Source organism: Anopheles stephensi, chromosome 3 (assembly GCF_013141755.1).
Source record: "Anopheles stephensi strain Indian chromosome 3, UCI_ANSTEP_V1.0, whole genome shotgun sequence".
Classification (NCBI taxonomy): Eukaryota; Metazoa; Arthropoda; class Insecta; order Diptera; family Culicidae; genus Anopheles; species Anopheles stephensi.
The window spans coordinates 2,007,880-2,033,292 of NC_050203.1; the positions used below are offsets into that span (position 1 = coordinate 2,007,880).

The 25,413-nt window shown below is 50.5% G+C and overlaps 3 protein-coding genes across 20 annotated transcripts; 2 read left to right on the forward strand and 1 right to left on the reverse strand.

The window, feature by feature from the left end:
• Nucleotides 1-102: 102 nt before the first annotated feature.
• On the forward strand, nt 103-11,708 carry LOC118512161 (vinculin). 12 transcript variants are annotated; one of them, XM_036056216.1, is made up of 5 exons: nt 103-259; nt 4,725-5,011; nt 6,986-9,706; nt 9,785-9,862; nt 11,295-11,708. In XM_036056216.1, the coding sequence occupies exons 2-5, from the start codon at nt 4,955-4,957 to the stop codon at nt 11,328-11,330; spliced, it is 2,892 nt and encodes a 963-aa protein (XP_035912109.1). In that variant the 5' UTR covers nt 103-259; nt 4,725-4,954; the 3' UTR covers nt 11,331-11,708. The 12 variants fall into 12 exon arrangements, with proteins under 12 accessions (XP_035912109.1, XP_035912121.1, XP_035912120.1 ...); XM_036056227.1 differs by lacking the exon at nt 103-259 and adding an exon at nt 280-443; XM_036056222.1 differs by lacking the exon at nt 103-259 and adding an exon at nt 473-825.
• Nucleotides 11,522-13,880, reverse strand: LOC118512164 (2-oxoisovalerate dehydrogenase subunit beta, mitochondrial). The gene is made up of 3 exons (XM_036056243.1): nt 13,462-13,880; nt 12,434-13,303; nt 11,522-12,356 (listed from the first exon to the last, which is right to left on the reverse strand). Exons 2-3 carry the CDS (start codon nt 13,301-13,303, stop codon nt 12,129-12,131), a joined length of 1,098 nt encoding a protein of 365 aa, XP_035912136.1. The 5' UTR covers nt 13,462-13,880; the 3' UTR covers nt 11,522-12,128.
• A 20-nt stretch (nt 13,881-13,900) lies between these two features.
• Nucleotides 13,901-24,728, forward strand: LOC118512160. 7 transcript variants are annotated; one of them, XM_036056210.1, is made up of 10 exons: nt 13,908-14,024; nt 14,771-15,219; nt 16,192-16,709; nt 16,783-17,924; nt 18,015-18,190; nt 18,458-18,904; nt 19,331-20,570; nt 20,657-20,861; nt 20,930-21,085; nt 22,377-24,728. In XM_036056210.1, the coding sequence occupies exons 2-10, from the start codon at nt 15,111-15,113 to the stop codon at nt 23,616-23,618; spliced, it is 5,235 nt and encodes a 1,744-aa protein (XP_035912103.1). In that variant the 5' UTR covers nt 13,908-14,024; nt 14,771-15,110; the 3' UTR covers nt 23,619-24,728. The 7 variants fall into 7 exon arrangements, with proteins under 7 accessions (XP_035912106.1, XP_035912103.1, XP_035912101.1 ...); XM_036056208.1 differs by having other exon boundaries at nt 13,922-14,090; XM_036056209.1 differs by having other exon boundaries at nt 13,925-14,174.
• The last annotated feature ends 685 nt before the right edge of the window (nt 24,729-25,413 follow it).

Genomic DNA, 25,413 nt, shown 5'->3' on the forward strand with positions numbered 1-25,413 from the left:
AAATTAAGTGAAATGTAATTATGCAAGCTGCTCAGTCTGCCTTTAGTTAATTATTTTTTTTTAGAATCGAGTTGTCAAACGGTCTATACGAGACCACTTCCTTCTCGACGGACCGTCTCGAGTCGAGCTAAACAATTGAAGGAAAAAAAACATCGACAGCTCCACAGAACGTTTGTGCGTGCGGTGGTGGTGGTTGTTGCTGAAAGGGCTCCGAGCAAACCCTACAAGAAAGTGTACCAAGTGCCTCCCACGCACACAGGTAGCTTCCAAACCCACCGTGACTTACATTACCCACCTTTCTCTTGCTTCCATTCGTTTGTGTTCTTCACATTACGCATCCACAAAATTACGCCGAAGAAAATCGTTCTTGGCAAGCTGCTCGCCCTTAAAAGGAAATTATTCCTCTCGGCTTCGTTCGTTCGTTCGTGCGCTGTCTCCCGCTGGTATTCTTTGCGCTCAGCGCCCTCCCGTGTGCGTGGTGTAGAAAATAGAAGTTTTGTGCGAGATTGCAAAGGAGGCTGGGTGCTTTGGAGGATGTTTGCGGCTCCTCCAACTAAGCCGATCTGTAGTGGCGTGCGAAAAAAGAGATTCTTTCTACACGGAATCTGTGTTCTGTTTTATCGAAGTTTGCGATAGATTGCCGTGTCTGCAGTAGAATAGTTTTCTTTAACTGTGATATGAAAAAGAAAACGGGGCTGATGGCTGGAACAGATTTCGGGAAAGGAGAGCGAGAAAGCGAGATAGGAGAGTGAGAACGCGCATTTTGTGAAAGAACACTTCACAAAATCTCGGAATGCACGCGGTGATCGCGCGGTCCAGTAGTGAGTAAGAAAACGAGAATCTTAACAACAAAGAAAGAAACATCCACACACACACATACAAACATCTGCGCTATTCTCTCGCGAAAAGGAATGATCTCATCTCATCATAATCGCGCGAACCGAGCAAAAGCCACCTTCGCGTCCCTGGCTCACTTCGATAGATTCCACCGTGCAGGCGAGTGGTAGTGACTGAGCGGTGTCTCCCGGTGCGTTGAATTGCTTCAAAAGTTCGTTCTTGGTTTAGGGTGGTGATCGGATCGTAAAAACATAACCCGGGTCAACATTACCAAGTATATGAAGCGGTTATCGCATAGCGTGTTGTGTGTTTGTGCAAGAAGCTATTTAACGTGAGCGATGGATGATGCTTCTCACCGTGAGATAGCGTAGCCGTTCGGCTGGTGATCTTCCAAAAGTGCAATGACTGCACCATCCACCTTTTCGCGTTGGATCGCTTGCCCAGAAGAAGAACACAAAATCCTGGTGTATTCGTGTATCGCGAGTGTGTGTGTGTGTGAGAGAAAAAAGAAGAGGACACTTGAAGAAAGAATGTCATGATTAGGTTAGGTGCATTCACAGTGGATAGCGCGGAGTATAATTATCGATGACCGAATGTGGTGTGAAGAACAATTGTTTATCTCGGTGGATTTTCCGTCGGTGGCCGGTGTTGGTTAAAACAGGACATGACCTCAGAATGTATCTCAGTGGGAACAGCGAAAATGTGACAATCCGTTTCCGTGCTGAACCAGAACCCCCCCCCCCCCCCCCTGAGTTGAAGTTATCGCGTTTCTCGCGATAAGCATGCCCAACACACACACACCTTTGGCATGGTTGTTGATTTTGTTACGAAATGTTGATAAAGAAGTTGGCCATCGGAGAGATGTTCGTGAGCAAGGAAGGCAGGAAAGATAGGTTTAAAATTGATAAAACCGTTGAATCACTCGTATAAGAATGAAAAGTTGCGTCCAACATTCCTGCAAAGGCTTCATTATCAATAATTTCGCTGGTATCTGTGAGAAACTGTTTGCCTATCAATATCATCCATCCCTTTCTCTCAATAATTTGTAATCCCACATTGGAAAACTTCCTAGTGACAAATATTTTACTCGCACTTAGCAGAAGATCAGAAAAAGATTTTCGGGAGTCAATCGAAATTGATTTGATGTCTAGTGGACCGATCGCCATACCTTTTCTATTCCGGCCAGTAGAACTTGATGGCGATCAACGGTGTTGGGCGATCCGAACAGCCCCCATCCTGAGCACAATGATTCATGTTCTTAACACCGCCAAACCAAGTGTTTGTGCTGATTGTTAGAAATTTATTCCTCTACTCTTGTACATCCGCCTACCTCCCCCCCCCCCCCCCTGTAAATCTCACGAGATAACAGCGTGTGCGGGGGTTAGGGTTTGTGCCTCTTCTAATAATAACCAACGCCCAGCACTAATACTGGATCTAATTAGAAAGAGCGAGTTTCCTTTTTGCGAGCGTTTCGGATATGGATTTGAAGGGAGGCAATAGAAGTTGAGAATATTGATTTTTTTTCACACACACCCAAACGTAAACGGTCGTAATATTGTACCCCATTCCTCCTACCAAATGTAGCAAATAGCAGCAGATGGGGAGAAACATTAGAACAGCGCGCCCTTCCCGCTTATCGAATGAGAAAAGGGAAATTGTTTGAAGCTTATTCGCTTCTTTTTTTAAATCACAATTGATTCACGATCTTCTCGCTCCTTGGACGGGGAGTGCAAAAACAAAAAAAAAAATGGTTTCAAAAATAAGCAACCTTCAAAAATACAAGCGAGAAACAAAACGGAGGTGAATAAATAGACTTCTTCTCAGCACACACACGACGACGGTACGTGCGGTATGGAACGCGTCACATAAACAATATTTTTGCAGTATTTATGCTTGATGACCACCACCACCACCACCACCACCACACTACCGATGTGTGGTTCTTCTAGGGCCGTTGTTCACCTCCAGTAGATCATTGGGCCTAACCGCGCCTGTGTGCTGCCTACTTGCGAGTTTTCCTTGACTGGCCTGGCATCGCGATCATACCCTTGCTCCGGTGTGTGTGTGTGTGTGGTCTTGCTTTTACTTCTTTCTCTATTAATAAACACGAACGAAGGCTGCTTTTCCCCCTTCGTTCGAGGATGTGGCCCTCGGAGGGTGGTCGGTCACCTGTGTTGTCTCGACCGTCAACAAACCCTGCGGACCTTACGGAGACCACTACTACTTCATCTCCTTCCCGTTTGACAATGAGTTTACTCCTCCGCGAAGGCTGAAACGGCGGTGGGCGATCACATGATCTTCCATCCATGTGCGTGCTACGGAAGCGAGGACAAAATGGCCAAGTGTTCCTGAGGCAGACAGTTGGTGCGCGAGGTGCGAGAAGTTTATCAACGGACACACACTTGACCCGATCGCTCGAAGGAGGATCGTTGGTGTTTTGTGTGTGGGCGAAGAGAATAGTCCAAAAAGGAACGCAAAATAATAATAAATAAAGTAGGACAGTTTAACGTTTTTTCTGTTGGTTTTTTTTCGGCTGCAAATGTCAACGATATTGGTTGATGCGTTGGCACAGTCTCACAATATCCCTTGAGAGAATGATCGCGATCCTCAACGGAGTTGAAGCGATCGAGACACCATGTGGTCCACGGACAATTACGTCAGGTTGCTGTTGGCGCCGTCAGACAAGTCTACTCCGGGTTCCTTGAACTAGCGACTAATTTTACATTACCTTTTGGTGACGTACTGCCCTGGTGGCTGTTCATGCGTCGTCATTTCAATTGTCGCGCCCGCTTTGGGCCGTTCGGTTAGACTTTGTCGTCACTCTTGGCTCGGTAGGAAGGTGACGCATAGATTAAGAATGTCCTGTTTTAGCACTGTTCCAAAACGGAACACAAACCACAGCCACAAAAGGAACTGCTGACGTCGACTTCCCGGTATCTTCAATGTCAAGTGCATGATGCCTTTCCACGAGTGCCGTTGTTTGATGTTGTGGCATTGTATGGGCGCGCTCGCGTAGGGAAGGCCACTCGATGCGGGGGGCATCAGTTTGCTTTTGTTTTCACTCGTTTCGCGTTTTTCGTGACGTTGTTGTGTGACTTCACCCCACGTCCGGTGACACCCTGTTTCGTTGCATTGAGGGCCCTTAATTTCTCTCGTTACGAGGGAGTGAGTGGGCTGGGCGCAAGGATGTCGTCTCAAGGGTCGCAGCATATCGACCGACTGGAGGGACGGCAGTGTTTCATCAGGGCCACTACTCTGCCCTTGGTTTGAAGGAGAGGGCGTTAATTTATTCCAGAACAAAGTTTGCCGAAGGTATCCCCTACAGAACTTGATCAAATCTGCTGGCAGTAGTACCACCGGTTGTCTGTTCCGACGCCACGGGTCGTGTTGCCGATGTTGTTCCTTTTAAAAACATATGGTCCCAGTTTAATAAATTGTTTCGTCATCATCCATCGTCAGCGGCTCAACCGAATGCTGCCGCGTTTCCTGTCTTTTGCTGGGTTGGGTGTGGGCGGGGGCGGCTGTAGCCGGCTTCTAGTTAGTGCCCGTTGCGTGTCTGTCCATTTTCGGACATGTCGAAACGATTTCCTGCTTGCCACAACGTGCGTGTGTGTATGTGTGTGGGAAGACGCCACACGTTGACGGGAAAACGGGGGGCGCGAAAAGAGAATCAGAGCGTGTCGAAAAGATCAATCGAAAGTATATCACCCGATGCTGCTGTCGATGGTTGGTGCAGATGGCGAGAAGCGATCGTCTTGACGACGATGTGTGTGTGGCCTTCAGGGGAATCTTCCGTTGCAATTACGGTCGGCTGTCGACCGAATGGCGCCGCACATGCTTCATTCGATTATCGCTAACTCAATATTCTTTCTTGCCCATCTTTTCAGACTTGTAACCTCCTTGTGAATCTTCCGGTTGAATGATTCCCGGGGCTGGAAACTGAAACACATACGCACACACACACGCGGACGACGCGGACTCCCCCCCCCCCCAACGAGGCGACGACGAGTTCGAGCGATCGATACACACACACAGGCACACCGGCGCAGTAACCTGCAATTGCATCATCTCCCCATACCCTAACCGCAGATCGCAGAACAGCAGCCACAGCAGCAAAATGCCTGTCTTTCACACAAAAACCATCGAGAGCATCTTGGAGCCAGTGGCCCAACAGGTACGTAGACGGAGCGGGCACGCAGTAGGTGTGCGCTTGGTTGGTGGTGGTGCTTTTAGACGTTATTTCTATTTACCAACAAACTTTTCCACACCGGACTAAAACGAGCCGGAAGCCGATGTCATTGAATCGCCCCGAGTCTGAAGTGGCGGGGCTGTCGGGGACGCCAGAACATAGACAGACATACACACACACACACACACACACACACACACACACATAGATACAGATCTCCCATGGCAAGAGCGCATTATGTTGCGCGGCGAAGGAAGCATTATGTGAAGGAATTTAATTTTAGCACTGACTGTGTGCCGCACCGATGTTTTGAATGTGGCGTTGAAGAAATTGCAGTCAACGCCACGTTGACGCCAAACGCCAGTACACGTGAATCAGTAGTTCATCTGCAAGTAGTGTTTTTTTCCCCGTTACCTTCTGCTGCTGCACGCCATAATGGGAGGACGGCCAACATTTCGCGGGACGACGGGACGAAAGCACACAGTGTCTAATTTCTGTAGCGTTAGACGAACCCACAGCGCTACAGCATCGTGTTTGGACGGTTGGTTGTTGTTGATCCTCCTCGTTTTTTGCCAAAAATAAACTATGAATCACTCGAAAGTGAAGCGACCACTCGGGAATACGCTCGAATATGTGTACGCTAGGGCGAATGTGAGCTACGCTCGGGAAGGCAAAATGAACCCCCCCCCCCCCTCGCCCACCCGTATGTTGGGGGTTGGAATTCGAAGCGGCAGGAGACGAGCGACAGATTGCCATTATGCGTGTCAGAGCTCATTGGATGCGGTTTTCTGCGGGTTTACGGCGTTTCTTTTTATGGTCCATTAAAACGACTGACAAAGTCAGTGTTGCACGTATGCCGTGTAATGTTTGCTCCCGTTCAAGGGCTCATGCCACCTGACCTGGATGGGCAGGTAGGGGGTATTTCCCTTATAAAGCTTTACGCCCTGGGAGGACTAAAACAATCAATCGTGTGAGACGGATATACATTTTATTTATTGTTCATTCGGTAAAGTATCGAAATGTCTTTAGAATTGCACACGCTCATTGAAATGCACTGCTGTTCAAATGGAAGAGGCCTCCATCCGGACATCGTTTGATTAATGGTCGTTAAATTGAATCGACAATCGAGCTGCTACTAAATGGTGTCTTTCCCTGAGAGTGCCGCCACACTTCTTTTAGGCCCCCAACAACAGATAGAATCAAGCGAGGCGTGTGTCGCCATGAACTCACGAGAAAAAGGGCTTGAAAAATTTAATCAGAATGAGGGCGAATATTGATCGGATGTTTTGGGGCTTGTGTAGCGAAGGATAATTTGGCATTGTGTCAATGGTATAGGAAAAAAAAAAGAACCCGAAAATCCTTGGCCAATGTACGATGACGATGATGCGAAGGCGTGGCATGGGTTTGTATGGGTTATCCTGCTTTTTTCGTTGTTGTTCGGTTTGGTTTACGCTGTTGACGAAAGACGGCGACTAATCGTCGCCTGGCGCGGTTGGCCGTTGTCCAGCTGCCGGACTGCCGTTTCCTTTGGTCCTTCTCGTTTAATAAAGCAAGGTGGTGCCGTAGGAGGACGTTTGTTTGGGCAATTTTTCAACAGTCATGTCAAACTCATGTGCACACGCAGTTTGGATTTTTGGCGAAATTTTGTATCAGTTTAGATTACCGAAGGGTTGATGTTCAGTTGCGGTTCCGAAGGGATCCACAGAGCTGTGTAATCTGCGTATGTTTGTATGAGCAGTTAATATGAAACGTGCCGCAAAAGCCGACCATTCGACGCCCAGATGCACTGCAGCAACATCGCACCGTGGGAAAATAAAACATTGAGGTAGACTTTCAGAAAAAAAAACAAGACACTTGACTACACTAGACAAACGAAAGGACATCGCAGGGGTTTGCTTACAAGTGATATAGCATAAGCGAAGATAACACGAATCTCTTGTTTTTCGCTTCGTCCGGCAGGTGTCTCGGTTGGTCATACTTCACGAAGAAGCTGAAGATGGCAACGCGATGCCCGATCTCGGCAAACCAGTGCAGGCCGTATCGCTGGCGGTGACGAACCTGGTGCGCGTCGGGCGAGAGACCATACAGAACTCGGACGACGATATACTGAAGCAGGACATGCCCGCATCGCTGACCCGAGTCGAAACGGCCGCACAGCTGCTGGAGGAAGCATCGCTCATGCTACGATCCGATCCATTCTCCGGACCGGCTCGGAAGAAGCTGATCGAGGGTTCGCGCGGCATCCTCCAGGGCACGTCCTCACTGCTGCTCTGCTTCGACGAGTCCGAGGTGCGCAAGATCGTGCGCGAGTGTAAGCGCGTGCTCGACTATCTGGCCGTCTCGGAGGTGATCGATTCGATGGAAGATTTGGTGCAGTTCCTGAAGGATCTGTCCCCGTGCCTGAGCAAGGTGACGCATCAGGTGGGCGCCCGCGAGAAGGAACTCACGCATCAGGTGCACAGCGAGATTCTGGTGCGCTGTCTGGAGCAGCTGAAGATCCTGGCGCCCATTCTGATCTGCAGCATGAAGGTGTACATTCTGATCGCGGAACAGAGCGGCAAGGGTTCGGAAGAGGCGGCCGAGAACAGGAACTACCTTGCGTCGCGGATGAGCGAGGAGCTGCAGGAAATTATTCGCGTGCTGCAGCTCACCACGTACGACGAGGATCAGAGCGAGCTGGACAATCTGACCGTGCTGAAGAAGATCCACAACGCAATCAACAACAAGCTGGAGGCGGCCAACGAATGGTTGCGCAATCCGTACGCGCTGCGGGGCGGCGTTGGCGAGAAAGCGTTGCGCCAGATCGTGGAGAACGGGCTGAAGGTGGCCGACCGCTGCTTGCCGCAGGACTCGCACATTCTGCGCAAGCTGGCCGGAGACATCACGGCGATGACAAACACGCTGTGTGATCTGCGCCAGGATGGCAAAGGCACCACACCGCATGCGGACAACATCGCGCGGGACATCCGCGACAAGCTCGGCAGCCTGGAGCAGTCCGTGCTGAACGCGATCATGGGCGTGGACAAGGCGGGGCTTCAGCAGACGGCGCATACGGTGCAGGGTCGGTTGGAGCAGGCCTGCCGTTGGTTGCAGAACCCGGCCCGTGACGATCGCGGTTTGGGTGTGCGAGCGATCGCGCTGATCGTGGACGAGGGTCGACGTGTGGCGGACGGACTGGGTGGCCACCAGAAGGCGGAGATGGGCCAGCTGTGCGACGAGGTCGAGCAGCTAGCGCACGACTTTTCGCAGCTGTGTGCCAACGGCTTGGGACACACGCCGCAGGCACAGGAGCTGGCCCGCCGATTGAATGAGAAGCTGCACGGGTTGAAGAAACAGATCCAGGATGCGGTTGTGAACCGTGTCGTGGAGGACTTTATCGATATTTCCACTCCACTGAAGCAGTTCATGGAAGCGGTGGCACAACCGGAAGGAACGCCGGGCCGTGAGCAGAACTTCAACCAGAAGTCGAACCGACTGCAGGCGTTCAGCAACCGTGCCTCGAAGACGAGCCGAATGGTGGCGGCGGGCGGGTCGGGCGGCAACAAGAAGCTAGCGGAGGGGCTGCTCGCCTCCGCGAACCAGATCGACAGTCTGACGCCTCAGCTCGTATCGGCCGGCCGGATCCGGATGAACTATCCGACGAGCAAAGCGGCCGAGGAGCATTTGAACAATCTGAAGCAGCAGTACGCCGATACGATCCTGCGTATGCGCACGCTGTGCGACCAGGCGACGGATCCGGCCGACTTTATCGAGGCGTCCGAGAAGCAGATGCAGAAACATTCGATCCTGTGCGACGATGCGATCCGCACCCGGCAGCCGCAGAAGATGGTGGACAACACGTCGAGCGTGGCACGGCTCGCCAACCGCGTGCTGCTCGTGGCGAAGCAGGAAGCGGACAATTCGGAGGATCCGGAGTACATCGGTCGGCTGAATGGGGCGTCAGATCAGCTGCAAGCCTCCATCTCGCCGATGGTGCAGGAAGCGAAGAACGTTTCGTCCAACATAAACGATCCGGTGGCCGCTTCGAACTGGCGTGAAGCTAACCGGGCGTTGCTGCAAAGCGTGCGGAACGTCCGCGGTGCGGTAACGCACGCACCGGCCGTACCGGAGATGCCGGATCTTTCGCAGCTGCAGTTGAACGAAGCTGTTCCGCCACCGCGGCCACCGCTGCCACGCGAGAATGTGCCACCGATGCGTCCGCCGCCGCCGGTTGCCGAAACGGACGACGAGGACGATGTGTTCCAGGCGGGCAGCATGCCGCACGCGAACCAACCGATCCTGATGGCGGCCCATGGGCTGCACCAGGAGGTGCGCCAGTGGTCGTCGAAGGACAACGAAATCATTGCCGCCGCCAAGCGCATGGCCGTGCTGATGGCCCGACTGTCCGAGCTGGTGCGAGCGGACTCGAAGGGCAGCAAGCGGGAGCTGATCGCGACGGCCAAGCAGATCGCCGAAGCGTCGGAAGACGTGACGCGCCTGGCGAAACAGCTGGCCCGCCAGTGCACGGACAAGCGCATCCGCACCAACCTGCTGCAGGTGTGCGAACGCATCCCGACGATCGGCACGCAGCTGAAGATTCTGTCCACCGTGAAGGCCACCATGCTGGGCGCGCAAGGTTCGGAGGAGGACCGCGAAGCGACGGAGATGCTTGTCGGAAATGCGCAGAATCTCATGCAGAGCGTAAGTTGATGAAGGTGGCGCTGCGAGGTGCGCAATCTTAACGGCTTGTTTCGCGGTTTTGTGTCCTTCCCATTGCAGGTAAAGGAAACGGTCCGTGCGGCGGAAGGTGCCAGCATCAAGATCCGGTCGGATCAAACCAACCAACGGCTACGCTGGGTACGTCGACAGCCCTGGTATCAGTACTAAACGCGCCGGGCCGTGCCCCCCGCACACTTCTCCTAGCTCTAGTCCACCACCTCTCCGTGGTCCACACTCTGTTCGTTCATCGGTTGGCCCCTCACTTTCCACTGTTCTACCGTCCGTTCCCGCTGGCAGCTAGCTATACCACACCAGTCTTCCATAACGTCGTTATGTTGGTCCATGTTTCTGTCGTCTGAATTGTTCCGTAACAAATAGTGCTAACAGAACGGAGAAGAAAGCTACCAAGGTAAGGCCAAGGACCGGGGACCCGCACAAGAAGCAATCGATAAGGTAGGAAGCGGGCAAATCGCGGAGACACATGCAATACACCACCAGAACCGGGAGTGAAGAGAAATGTGCTAAATAAAAATGTGAAGAGAAATGTGCCAAATATGTTGCGCTGCATAGGGATTTTAAAACGCACGTTATTGACATACCTTTTTATAGTAGAGTTAAAAAGAACAGACGGAGAAGCAATTACCGTAAACAAGCTTTAAATGGAGAAGAAAACAACACACACACACACACACACACACACGGATAAACGTTTGTTAATTGTGGGTGGTTTGTTGGATAGTTGGCGCGCGTAGAAGAAAAAGCAGCAATGTGAAACCTGAAGGACAACGAAACAAAACGGCCAAGATATTTACACACAAAAGGAAAGAGAGAGAGAGAGAGAGAGAGAGAGAGAGAGAGAGAAAGAGAGAGAATAACAGGGACGGAACAGCACACCACTTGAGGACCGAAACCCTTCGAGAAGGGTGCTGGGCTGTGCTGGAAAGGTAATGAAAGATCGAATGAGTGTTGAAAAGAATTACCTCCTTTAACTGCTGTTACTACTTCTTACTACTTCGTGTGGCAGTAGCGTTAACCTGAATGTGTTGTGTACTACAGTGACTAATGAACTTAACGTAGGGCAAGCGATCAAACGCGACGAGGTGTGTTAAGCCAGGATACGGATTGTTGAACTGGATCGAGGTGAGTTTTCTTTGGAATGTGTTGAACCAATCGAATCGGTGCGAAGCTCGTCCTGTAGGTAGTGCAATAAGGTGACGTGTGTCGGCTAAAACAAATTGAAAACGAACAGACCACCAGCCCCCACAACCTTTAAAACACTCACTCAAGTGCGCGATCGTTGGCGGTTTGTTTTTAATTAGTGTGTAAGACTCTTTGTCGTAGTGATTAATCGCTAGATCGATTTTTTGAACCAAGCGAGTGACTTTTCTCTAATACTGTTTTCTAAGTGCGTTCCAATTTCGCGTTTGCCCCCTCCATAAAACCACTAACGTACAATCTTCGTCTACAGACCCCAATCACAAAACGAATATATGATAGAATGTGTAGAACACAGTGTGCGTTAAAACCGAGCGCGCTCCCTCCCTAACAATCAAATCGCCTATTTTTGTAGATGAATTCAACGGACGTAATAGTGGGGATTGTCTAGTTAGTGGGACATCCGTGATAATAGTACATGGTGCAACGGGAAGCAACAAACCAACACCAAGGCAAGCTAGTAAGCAACATGATGGTTCCTCTCAGCGATGGCAGCAGCAGCAGCAGCAGCAGCAGCAGCAGCGGCAGAATCGGAATATGTTCGTTGCAACCGTTGCAGCAAAGAAGAAACAAAGAAGTAATTTCCTAACTCAAACCAGCACACGAAAGGAAGGATAGAATTGTTGTAACTATTAACAAGTGCCTATTTATTGTTGTAATACTGACGCAACACACCACACGCAATTGCATTCTATGTTCTCTTTTTCTACCAATTGTTTTTGTTTTCTCTTCGATCTATAGTGAGAAAATATATTTTAAACCATTACTAGCAATCGCGCATTATGTGCTGTGTGCGTCTATGCGGAAAGAAATGGGTTCGGAATGTTCTGCAAAAATGAAAGAGAGGGGAAGATAACATTGCAGGTAGAAAAAAGCTTTTATAAGGCACAAGGAAGTGGTTTAACGTTGTGACAGAGCTGGCTGGTATACACATGAATCGAGCCCGCTAGGACGCCGCCAGCACGCCTTCCGGGGGACTTGTCAAATATAAATGCATCCGTTGCTTGCGCGCGTATCCGTATTGATTTTGAACCAACGACGACGACGACGACGACGACGACGATCTGGAATGTGGAGCTTGTGTTGGTTGTGTGGACACGGCTTGTAGAACTTTTTAAAGTGAAAAAAGGATTGGCGCCAAACGGCACGCGCGGCTTCCTTCACTACCGTTTGTTGTCAGCACAGGTTTTCAGTAATCGATCAGCTTTCGAATGCCCGCCAGGCACCGGTGCTTGTCGGGAATGTAGAACGGTTCGAACACGTGCGGGAACGGTGTGTCCCAACCGGTCACCCTCAGCACCGGCGATTCCAGGTGCAGGAAACATTCTTCCTGGATGGTAGCGGCCAACTCCGCTCCGAATCCGTTCGTCAAGGGGGCTTCGTGGGCGATCAGTGCGCGCCCAGTTTTCTTCACCGACTGCACAAAACAAAAGGATGCAAAATGGTTGAACAGCAATGGTAAACGGCAGCATAACAGTGCGATGCTGTACTTACATTGCAAATCGTTTCCTTGTCCCATGGGAGGATCGAAACGAGATCGATCACCTCGCAGCTAACATCGAACTGCTGCTTTGCCATGCCGGCAACTTCCTGCAGCACGTGAATCTGCGTACCCCAACCGATCAGTGTGATATCGGTGCCGGTGCGCAGCACATCCGCTTTACCGATCGGCGATTCGAACGCAGCGACAGGAACCTCTTCCACCGCAGCACGGTACAGTGTTTTCGGTTCGAATACGATGCACGGATCGTTGTCCTTCACGCAGGCCAACAGTAGTCCCTTCGCCTTGTTCGGGCCCCTCGGTACTACCACCTTCAGCCCAGGCGTGTGAGCGAAGTAGGCTTCGGGGCTTTGGGAGTGATAGCAGGCACCATGCCCTACGGCACCGCACGGCGCACGGAAGGTGAGCGAACCGCAGTCGTACAGGTTGCCGCTACGGTACCGATACTTGGCCGCTTCGTTCACAATTTGATCGAATGCCGGGAAGATGTAGTCCGCAAACTGCATCTCAGCGATCGCCTTCGCACCCGTATTGGCCACTCCGATCGCAAACCCGGCAATGCCCTGTTCGCAGAGTGGCGTGTTGAATACCCGGCTCTTGCCGTACTTTTTCTGCAAGCCCATCGAGCAACGAAACACGCCACCGAACGCCACGTCCTCACCGAACACCAGCGCCGATTCGTTCTGCTCCAGCGCAATGTCCATCGCTTGGTTGATGGCCTGGAACATGTTCATCTTCTGCGTGGGCCCCTCGACCGGTGGCTTCGCATCGGGCTGATACACAAAGTGAGACGAATGGCGCAGCAATACGTTGCGTGGGATGGTTTTTACACAGCACGCGGCCGCTTTCTGGAGAACGTTCATCTGTGGAAACCGATTGAAAACGGTGCGAAATTATGTAACCGTACGCAGCGCGATGCACCTGTTGCTAGGAACCGAACGATCGTGCGAGGATCGTTCTTGCGGTGAGCAACAGTTGCATATCGATCTTTTTCGCAGGGAATAGCAGTTGCATTACTTACGATTTTGCTCGATGTTTGCAGGCGATTAACGGCGGAATGAATGAAGGGAAAGGAATTAATTGCAGCGAATGCACGCTAGTGAGTGAGAGCGTGTGCGAGCAAACGTAGTAGTAAACAACTTGTTGACGAATTCTTATCATGCAGCCCAGCTGTGGAACAGTGGAACGTCAAATCGGCATGAGCGAAGATCAAGCCAGGCTGGACAGTTTTCTGGGGCAAAATAAATTGTAATGAAATTAGAAGATTTCCATATTTTTACGCTTACGCAATAAAATTTAATTTCGCAATTTAATGAATTTATCGATCCTTGATGAATAAAACAAAAAGAATTTATTTTCAAAAACAATGGGCTATTTTGTTGTTGTTGTTGTTCACCGAAAGGGGATATTTTTGACAGCTGTTTGACAGCAGGGGTTATTTTCCTGGAAAATGTCAGTGAAAAGAATGACGAAAATGAAGTGAACGGAGTAGGCGACTACGGAAACAAAGGCTGTGGTCCGTCCTTTCGCGATCGAATTTTCTTGAGAAAGCACGGAAAATCGGCTTGTATTCCGTCGTAGTGCGTGAGTGTGATAAGACAGTTCGGATTGCATCCGTTCGAAATCTTCAGTTCGTTTTGCAGACCACATGTAAATATGCCGTGCCTTTCTTCATTGTGGGAACGAGAGGGGTGTCCCGTTTTGTTGGAGTTGCAGAAAGTCTATTGCGTGAAGGTTTGAGCCATTTGTGGCAAACGACGCAGTTCCTAGTGATTTCGTTGTTTAGGCGTGGATGTGTGTGAGTCGAACGTACGAAAAGCGTATAAAGTGTTCTTTTCCTCTCTGTAGGAGCACAGTGGCTTCGAAAAACACACATGCACGCATACACACAAAGCTCAAGCTTCTCGAGCTACGCAAAGCAGCACTGTGTGTTGTCAGTGTGTTGATGAGGTGGCTGAGCCTCGTGGAGTAAAGCAGCTTACAGATGATTGGGTGTGCTTGTGGGCAATGTTTTGTTTACGTTTCGTCTCCCGTATGATTAACGCGAAGCACATTGCCAAGCACATCACCGATCTCCCACCCTCGCCTACCCTCGAGCCAATTAAACGAACTAACGAGAACGAAACGGTTGCCACGATATTGCCGTGCGAGAAAGAGAGATATAGAGCGAAAGAGGTGGTTCAGTTCTTGCCCACGACGAAAAGTGTCTGTCTCTTCTATTCTATTCTTCTGTTCGTGCGCGAATTGCTTTCAGTTTCTTTGCTGAATGGTGCTTTTTTTCTTACCTCCCTCTTTCTCATTTTCACACACACACACAAACACACACACAGGCTGATAGTTTTCTTCGAACAGTCTCAGCTGTGAGCAACGAGTGAAAACAGCGATAAAAAGTAGAAGAAAATCCCGACCGCAGTAGCACGGGCCGCCAGCAGCAGCAGCAGCAGCAGCAGGTCGTGTGTCGTTCCCGATGCAGTGTATTGTGTTCGGTAGCATATCGACGGTTGTTGTCCACCCTTAAAAAGGGACAGCCGGGCGCACTGCAATTGCATAAAATTTGGTACGGGAGTGCATCCACCATACACATTAGTGCCAGGAGGTGAAGGATGAACAGCGAGTGAAATTTCGTGTGTGTTGGCAAACGCAAGCAACAGCAGCAGCAGATCAAACGCGATGACGACGATGATGATGGTGGATAACTTTGAGTGTGCTGGATACACGTTCTACTCAAAGTTCGATTCCGGCAACCTGGGCAAGGTTGAGCTAGTACGATGCTGTGAAGGTAATTGAAAATGTTCCCAATCATATTTGAAAGATTCATGAAATTCCAAACGAAACATTCCATTCCCTTACAACGGGTCACCAAGTGCAAAATCGATCACATCACGCAGCGAGCTGCTGGTGGTGCCATTGCTAGAGGGAAAACAACTTTCTACATCTGTTTTTGGCGTTGTCAACTTCGATTTCACTTTGCAATCACCACGGTGTGCAATTAGAATTTAGAACTGAATGGTTTGACCCCGCCGAAAGCAAAACAGTTTGTGGCGGTCGAGGTCGCCCCCTGTTCGGTATTTTTTCCTGGGTGTCCGAATGTTGGCCTGGTTGGCGCTTGTTACATAAACAGCCGCACCACACATACACACAGCCACACATTGGCTCGTGTGGTGCAGTGTTTCATGAAAAATAACATCGTCTACCATCATCAGAGCCGGCTAGGCGACCCGGGGGGTAGGCGAGGATGTAATCTTTATTTTAGGACTCACTGATGTATTGTCTCCTTACAGGACGCGATGTAGACGCCATGTGTTTGATTTGTTTAAGCTACTTCTTGATCCCCTTTTTGCCTCTTAGCATTTTGCAACTTTGGCGAAACGGATTTGTTGTGTGTACGAGAATCGATCGATAGGACCCCAACGCTCTAAATCCTTTGATTATTGTAGCTTGACATCAATAAACCGTTGTTAATATTGCCCCAAGATAAAGCAACTTCACGTTCAGGCGTGTGGAGCAAAGCAAAAAACAAAACAAAACAAGTCACTACACGAAAGGAAAAGCTCCCACTGCATGACAGTTAAATCGATCAAATCAAAGTAGCCCAAAAATCAACAAAGCCTGCTCCGTGACATGGTGAAAGACGAGGGAAATAGTGATCCCGTGCGGTGGTGCGGGCAATGTTTCAAATATATAACCTAATTCTTCGCTATCTGTTTTGGGTTCGATTTTAATTCCTCGCTTTTCCTTGTTCGATTTCTAGGGCTAGGCATCGTTGGCAACACGGTGTCGAACGTTGTTGGGGCGGTATCTAGCAGTGCTCCCGTTGTCGGTTCGGCAAGCAATCAAACCGTGCCGGGCACGGGCATTACCAGCGCTTCCGCCATTGTAGCAGCAACACTTGGTATAGGTTTGCAACAGCAGCAGCAACACCATGGACTGCTTTCATCGGCCACCGGAAGTGGTTCAACCGCCACTACTGGCGTGAGCTCCCTTGGCATGCCCATACCCTCACCAACACCGCACGCTACAGAAAACCCGCTGGTAGAGGTAGAATTCAATTTGTGGACACGGCCCGACTGCGCTGGCACGCCGTACGAGAATCAGAATCGCACCTGGTTCCATTTCGCGGTGACGGGCGGCCGACCGAATCAGATCGTAAAGTTCAATGTGATGAATCTGAACAAGCAAGCCAAACTGTTCAGCCAGGGTATGCACCCGGTCACGAAGGTTGGCCCCAATGGGCGGTGGGAGCGAATCAAAGATAAACCATCCTATTCGGTAAGCTATCGCGAAGACTCCGGCCGTTAGTTAAACCGTTTTATCTATTCTCACTTCGTGTCATTCTTTTCAGATCTCGAACGATGTGTTTTTCATCTCTTTCCTGCACAAGGTGCCGGAGGTGGGTGGCGACCAGACCCGAATCTATTACGCATTCACCTTTCCCTTCACGTACACCGAGCTTCTGGAGCAGTTGGGCACCTTCGACCGAAAGTATGGCCGGCATCCGTTCGAGCTGAACAAGATGGCGTACGAAATTTCGCAAAAGTACGACAAACTCCCGGCGGCCGGTATGGAAGAGACGAAAAACATATCCAACCTGGCGCCACACCGTCGAAAAGGCAAGCTTGCGAAGATGGAGCGTGTCGACCGTACCAGCCCCGAATCGTTCGATGAGACGGCACGCGACGGTGTTGGTCAGCAGGGAGTTCCCTTACCGAGCAAAGAGACCGGGCCGGAAGCGAACAAACTTCAGACTGCCGCCCCAGCGCTGGGAGCCGGTGGTGGCATGATTGTTGACGAAAATACCTCTGAATCAATGCAGCAAATTACGAATCTTGTAAATAAGGTGAAAATAGAGTTACCGACTTCATCTGGCGCTGGTGCGCTGGCCGGTGCTGAAGCGAAACCCACAACCGCACAATCGTCGTCCTCATCGGCGTGCTCAACGAAACTGAAGTTACCGTCGTTTCATCATCAGCTCAGCGTGGCATCATCATCGTCCACAGCGAATCCTGCACAGCCCGAGGACGATTCGAAAACGGACCCACGCGATGAAATCTACTACTGCCGCGAGCTGCTAACGCACTCGATCGAACGGCGCCGGATCGAACTGCTCACGATCAGCTCGTTTCACAAGATCCAACCGGCGCGCGAGGTACGCCTGCGCAATCTGTTCCCGGACGAGGACGCTCAACGCTGCCATACGTTTAAGGATAAGAAAATCGTGTTCATCTCGTCCCGCGTGCATCCGGGTGAAACGCCGGCCAGCTTTGTGTTGAACGGATTTCTCACCATGCTGCTGGATCGGAAGAGTGTCGTGGCGCAGACGTTGCGGCGGATGTACGTGTTTAAAATTATTCCCTTCCTAAACCCGGACGGCGTTTACAATGGGTTGTATCGCTCGGATACGCGCGGCCACAATCTGAACCGTGTGTACATAAGTCCGTGTCACGAGACGCAACCGGCCATCTATGCGGCCAGGAAATTGATTCGGTGAGTTGGTCTGCTTTGAGCTGAGAGGAACTGGCGCAAAACGGGTAAAGGATTGTTTTTTTTTTTTGTTGTTGCTTGTTTTCCCCCCAGATACTACCATCTCGGCGTGGATGAAGTGGAACCGTATGAGTTGGAAAAGGAAGCGCCAGCACCATCGTTGAATGTATCGGTTGAGGGTGACCAGGCAGGAGTAGCGGCACCGGTGGAAGGATCCGCACCCACACTGGATGTAGCGAGTGGCAGTGGGAATGTGGCTCTCAAGAAAGGTACATCATCATCGACTAATCCCTTAGCGATAGCGAGACGAAACAGCACCCACAACGCACAGGTCTCGCAGGTTAACGGTGTCGGTGCTACAAGTTCAACAACAGCTACCCCTATCACCACTACTACTACCACAACCACCACCACTACTACTAACACAACACACAGTCAGAAAATGAAACTACCCAAACTAACAGCCCCTTCGGTCGACTCGGCGAAAGCATCCAACTCAAGTGCCGTGCTTGCTCTCTCTGCCACGACCCATCCAGTGAAGCGATTGTCCTCCACCATGTCGCTGGAAGGATCGACAAGAAAGCGTCGCACACCGCCCCTATCCAGCACCCCGTCCGTTCCGACCATTCCGAGTGAGCGAAGATCCGTAATCGCTTTCGTAACACCCACCGCCGAATCCGCGGCCAGTTTGTCGAATCGTCCCAAAGCAACCGCCCCGCTGGCCACGACGTGGTCGGATAAAATTTTCGCCAAAATTCTGCGGCGCCGTCGGGCAAAGGCTGCTACGGCGTCATCAGTCGATGGTGCGACTGCTGCCGGCGGTGGAAAACTGTCCCCAATAGCACAGGCTCTCCCAAAGCCGACGCTTCTGTTGCCTGCGGTTGAGGAAGAAGCAGCTGCGGCCAGCCCGGTCAGCCCGGCAACTCCTACCGCTAACAATCGCACGACAACCGCTTCCAATGCATCGTCGCCACTCACCGATGGTATGTGCAGAAAAAAACACACAAACCGGGAGCCATTCCATGGAAGAAGCTATTCATCACAGTCGTGCCACGCATGTTTCACGCATGTTTCGTCCACATGTGGAACAACATTTTGGAAGATTCATTCACTACTCCATCCACTATTGGCAGAGCAAGATCGAGTCTCGCCGGCATTTAAAGGATGCCGAAAACGCTTTAATGGATGATGTTCCAAATGATGTTTTTCTTCCCGCTCAAATTCGCAATACGGTCACCGTCATTTAGCATGTTCGCTCGATTTTCGTTTAGCAAAATGAATTATTAACCTGCATGGCACACGGCGCGCTTTAAAAACGCTTCATATCCCACCGTTCTAATGCGACCACCATTTCCTGTTTGTTCTCCCTCTCTCTCTCTTTCTCTCGCTCTCACTCTTGCTCCTTTCAGAATCGGATTCAGTGGAGCAAGATACTCCGGCAGCGTCCGATTCCGGGTTTAGCGAAGCGAGCTCCACGTCCTCTTCACTCACCACCACTTCGAAGGCTGTTTCTGTGTCGTCATTGCCCACCCAATCGTCTGCCGACTCTAGCGGCTGCCCTCCGGCCGAAGACACTCTCCCGGAAGTCAGTTCAGTTCCTGCAGTGGTGCAACCGCCGACCCTCGTAGCGGCCGCTACGACAGCCGCAGCACAAGTCTTCACCGAGAAACTCATTCCGGAGCTAAATCCGATCGTTAGCGAAGGCAGTGCCATCAACGTTGGCCCTGCTTCCGTCGTCCGTCCAGGTGGTCGTAGCGGCTCGAGTTTGAGCCTTAAGAAATCCGTGCATACGGTCGCGGCCAGGGTCGATACGGGGAAGGGTTCGACTGGGAGCAAGGGCCCACATCATAAGGGTGGGCACGCGCTGAACAAATCGCACCAGTTTCTTGGCGCTCCGCCGGGCACGCTCAAGTTCAAAGAGTTTCTGGTTCACCCACACCACCACCATCACCATCATCATCATCACCATCACCATCATCATCATTTGAGCGGCGGAGCAGCTGCAGCGGCACCATCCGGTGGTGGTGGTGGTGGCGGAGGGGTCGTGCAAGGCCAGGTCGTCGCTACACTGCACGGTGGAAAAATGGCACTGGGGCCGTTTAAGAAAGGTGCTGGCAGTGGGAAACAGCACGCATCGTCTTCCTCGACATCTTCCTTGATTGGTGTGAGTGGCACGGCAGGGCGAACCGTTGCCGGTGGTGGAAGTGTCCTTGGCGAGGTCGGAACCACGGCCTCGGGAGGCAAAACCCGTCCCCAAACGCCGCAAACAAACAGTGCCGCACAGTACAGCCACTATCGATCGCACCGCAACGAGTACCTGAATCCGATGACGGGACCAGGCGGACCAGGTGGTGGTGGTGGTGGTGTGGGGAGTGTTGGCGGGCCGCGCAGTTTGAACATCAGCGTGGACTTTCTGGCCCAGCTCGACGAGCGACATGATCGGGCAGTGTACGAGGATCGCAGCAATCTCTTCATGTACATCGATCTGCACGGACACGCCTCGAAGAAGGGCGTCTTCATGTACGGCAACCATCTGCCCAACACGGTGGAAGCCGTGGAGTGTATGCTACTGCCCCGGTTGATGAGTCTCAACTCGCAACATTTTCACTTCGATGCGTGCAATTTCAGCGAGCGCAATATGTACTACAAGTGGGTAGAGTGAAGCCAGCCGCGCCCCATCCCGGAGAGCACGCACCACCATTAAATGTATGTTTGTTTGGCCTCTTTTTCTCCAGAGGCAAACGGGACGGCCTGTCGAAGGAAGGATCGGGCCGGGTAGCCGTCTACAAAACGACCGGGCTGATCAAGAGCTACACGCTGGAATGCAACTATAATACGGGCAAATGTGTCAACATATTGCCGCCCCGAGGCAAGGAAATTGTCGCTAAAACGACGCACACGCTCGTACCGCCCAAGTACACACCGGCCGTATTCGAGGAGGTTCGTTTCGAAGGACGCTAACCGGCAGCGCAACCCTTTTCATGTATGCATACTCTTTTGTGTTTTAGGTTGGCAAAGCCCTTGGACCGTCGATATTGGATCTGACCAATTCGAACCCACTGTCCCGGTTGCCGAACTGCGAGTTCCGGACACTGCAGGGACTAAGGAATGCGCTGCGGATCGAGATCGAACGCGGCTCGTCGAAGGCACGCGTCACTAATAAGGTAATATGCTGTCCGCGTGCAGCGCTTCTCTTTGCCGACGCATTCCAACAGCATCATCAGCCGCAACCACAGCATCAGGTCGCCTAGATATTTTGTCGATCTTTTCTTGACCTTCTCTCTTATCCCTTTTCCCTTCATTTGCGTACATTTTCCTTTCTATCGGCCTGGTTTCTGTTGTCGTCAGCTTATTCTGTACTTATCATGTATGTAACCCTCTGTTGGAGCTGCTACTCTGGTGGAAATTCATTTATAATCCGCTGCATTGTTTCTGTCCATCCCGTCGTTTATGGGTTCTTCTTCCTTTTATCGCTGTTTTTCGTTTCCCTTCCCGTAGTATGGCGATATTATAGGTTATGATTGGCTTTGAAACGGTATTGTCCCTCCGCTCGCCGGTCAGCAGCAACACAGGAACGTTTGTTTGAGCCTTTGGCTACTACTGCTACTACTAACACCAGCAACGGCCGTGCAGTGCAATTCATATACATGATCTCAAAGTGTGCAACAATGTAGTTGTGATGAAGAATGCCACGCACGCTATGTCACTGCAATAAGTGCTGAACGATGAGAGCTGCTGCTGCCATGTATTGATGTGTTCTTTCCCCTATTTAATATCCCGTCGCGTTCGATGTTATTTAAAGGTGTTAGTTAAAAGAAAGGTTTAATAATTTGTTGCAGATTTTTCTCTCTTTCCCCGCGGTTAACGGGCGAACATGTGTTAATATTTATATACATACTAGTGATATAGCGACATAATAAAGTTGTACTGTTCGATTGTGTTTTCTGTTCTGCTTTCTTTTCGGCTCCTTCTGTTGGTTGGTCGGTTGGTTGGATTAACATGTACTCTGGTGCCTTTTTTAAGAACCTTTTACTTCCTTCCTATCTAATTTGTAGGTAATTTGTTTTGGGTTTTGTTTTCCTACGGTGATAATCTTTGAGAATGCTTTTTTCTATACCTTTCTGCGCGGCTTTAGTGTTCGGCTAACTCTTTAAGGTGTAAGGGTGCCATGGTGGGTTACTATGAAATGTTGTGCTTTGTGTGTGTGTTTTTGATTTTTAAATTGTAAATACAGTCCGCACTAATAAGCCGGTAATGTGCGCGAGAGCGATTGTAGTAGGCGACGACGCGTATGAAGATTTTTTCTCGCGTCACATTCATCTTCACACAGGCAGACACACGCACACACATACCTACTAGATACGCACTTTTCATTTACACATTCATTTTTTGTTTCTCTTTTCTGCGGTCGGTGCTCACTCCATCACATCCATACCCCGAACATGTGCCTGGCAGACCCAGAAGTCCCACACGAAGCGGCTCGCCAATCAGGTGTCCTGTACGATAGACGTTGCGAAGGAAAATGCGATCCAGTGGGATCCCCACCATCATCATCACCACCACACGCTCGTCGGCTCGCCGGTTGGAGCCGGTACCGGTGGCCAATCGGTCGGACCCACCGTCGTCGTCCCAGCGTCGGTGGTGCAAGGTGGTACGAGCTTGTGCAAAATTGTAAGCGACACGGAAAACTCGCCCACGCTCGGTACCGCCGGTGGCAATGGGAATGGAAATGCTGGCGGAACCGGTGGCGGAACCGGATCCAGCAGTCGGCAGGTGCTGAAAACGGCGGGCACTACCGTCGTCACGCTGAAAACGTCCTCCAGTACCGGTGGTGGTAAGATCTGTCGCAAGGTGGGCGCGTTCGGTAAGCCCAAGAAATCGAAGGTGCTGTGCGATGTCGGAGGAGGAGGAGGAGGAGCAGGAGGAGGGGTGGTTGGTGGTGCGATGGCGGGAGTAGGTGGGACCGGCAGTGGGAAGAAAATGCAGGAGTTGATGCTCCGCAGCACCAAGGAACAAGTGCCTCGCAAGAAGATCAAAGTGTCCCCGCAGCAGCAGTGCAACGCGATGCAGGAGCTCTGCTTTAAGGGTGGTCTTGGATCGGGTTCGTTGCCCAACTTTCTCACCGTGGTGCCGGGCACACTGTCCGACCTGCCCGGCGCGCTCGTTCCCGGGAAGAAGGTCAAATCGGAAAGCAAGCTGCTGGACGTGAACGACATTATGCAGTGTGACGACAGTTTCGATGCGGCACCGTGCTGCTCGTACACCGCCGTTCCGCTGGCATCGGGCACGATCGTAACCACGGCGGCGGGAATCACGAAGCTAATCTCGACGTACACGCAGGCCAGTACCACCGATCTACACACAGGCACGGAAGAGCTGATCAGTCTCGGGTGTAGTGGGGACGTTGTTGCGTCCCCCGTCGGTCCCGTAGCGTCCATCGAGAGTACGGGCGGGAGTGTTGGTGTCGCTGGCGGTAGCATCGCAAGCGCAAGTAGCGGCAGTAGCAGCGGGGAAGGTAAGAGTGGAAAGTTTGGGAAGAGCACGCTCAAACCATCGAAGCAGGCGAAGCTGGCCAAATCGACGAAATCAGGCAACGATACCACCGGCAAGAAGCTGCTGAAGAAGAAGCGTTCCCTCAAGACCGACTCAACGAGCCTGAAGCGGAAGAAGACACGCGTTAAGCCGGCGCTAACCTAGGCGGAGGAAGTAGTGCAATCGAAGTGGGGGTGCTTTTGAGGCGTATTTATTTACACAAAAAAGAAAAAAACAAAAACCGAACGAATCAGTATATTTTCCTTCGCTTCCTAGGAACGTGCGTGCCGCCGGCCCTGGTTCCAGGCGACCGTTCGATCAATATTTGACTTGCCACTGAAAGTGGGAACATTGCATTATGCTGCTTTTGGTTTTGCTTTATGCTTAGTTACGTACGTATTCAGACTTTATTCAGATTTTCTGTAGCTCAAGTGTGATATTGCTATCCGTATTATGTGTTACTCAAAAGAGTTTCGAGAGAGGGAAAGTGAGAGAAAGAGAGAGGTTTCTTTAATCACTATTTTTCTATAATTTTTTCGTTGCTTAATCTAAGTCTTTTCGTCTGTTAAATCAGCAGTGTGAGGTGTAGACAGATTTGACCGTTTTCTAACCACTGTTCGGGCTACTGACACGGATCACTATGACTACCACCACCACTGCACTGACTACTACCTACTGAAATGATTATTTCCAGACAAGAACAATATGACCGTAACCGTGTGTTCACGTAGGCCCGCCGCTCGGGAGTGATATGATTTTGCTTTGTAAGATTTCGCGCGTGTTTATATCATCATTTAATCGTCACATCGCACACTGCATCATTTATACATTATACCCGTTGTATTATTTAACAAAAAAGAAAACGAGCTGAAACGGAAAGGGAGAAAGGAAACGACGACGTACGTGCCTGAGGGGTGGATGATGGTGGTTGGTCAAAGGAAAGACGCTTTTTCGCACGCATCATTCGGAATGGATAGGTGGCCGCGCCTCGCCAACAACAGCCACGAAGCATTTTTGTTTGTTTGTTTGTTTTATTAATCGGTAGTATTTTGAACCTTTGTTACCATGTACCCGGCGGACATCATCTGCGTGCACCACTACGGAAAGATGTACAGTGTGTAGCGTGTGTAATGCACACCAAGAGCAAGACTTGTGTATGCAAGTACGGCAACATCGTGATAAGCGGAATAAAGATGGGACATTTGCCCCGGGGAGAGTGTAAACAGGATGAAATAAAGAGCAGAATGCTGGAATAAAATGCGTGTTTGAGCTTAATGTTGTTGCGTTGAATGTCCGTTGTTGTAGGACGTTTCGGTGTTCGACAACACTGGAAAGGAGGATAACGAAACCAAACATTCTACTGGCCTCATTCGAAAGTTTGTCGTCGATTCAAATTCCGAGATCCTTGGTAATGGGTAATACTCGGCATAAGCTAGTGCCACACACAAAAAAGTACTATTTTGGCAGATTGTAATTACATTCTAATTGAGTAAAACAACGAAATAAGCATCCGACAGACATCTGCGATGCGATTGCAATTCCTGTTTCAGGTACGATTCCAACCGAAAGAGTTTTCCTTGCGGAAAAACTTGCATGGCTTGTTGTACACAACAATCGCCAGTGGAAGAGCATTATTTCCTTCTTTAAGCATTATCTTATTAGGGGTAACGAAATATGTCTGCTTCTTCCAGACTAGATAAAGTGCGCTAATTATCGTCTTCATGGTCCACACCACACAAAACCTATAGAAAGGTGTGGTGATAAGTGCAGATGAGTCAAATTCGTAATTATAGGGTGAAATTAATGCGTACTCATAACAGGCCGTTTTTTTTTAAAAGCCTAACGCGCCCCAAACGAATGAACTACCAACTGCGCATGCGCTTTGGAAAATAACATGTTAACATGTATAGCCAACAGATGAAGCCTGCTTTAATGGATGGTAAATCAGTCCCTTTTGTCC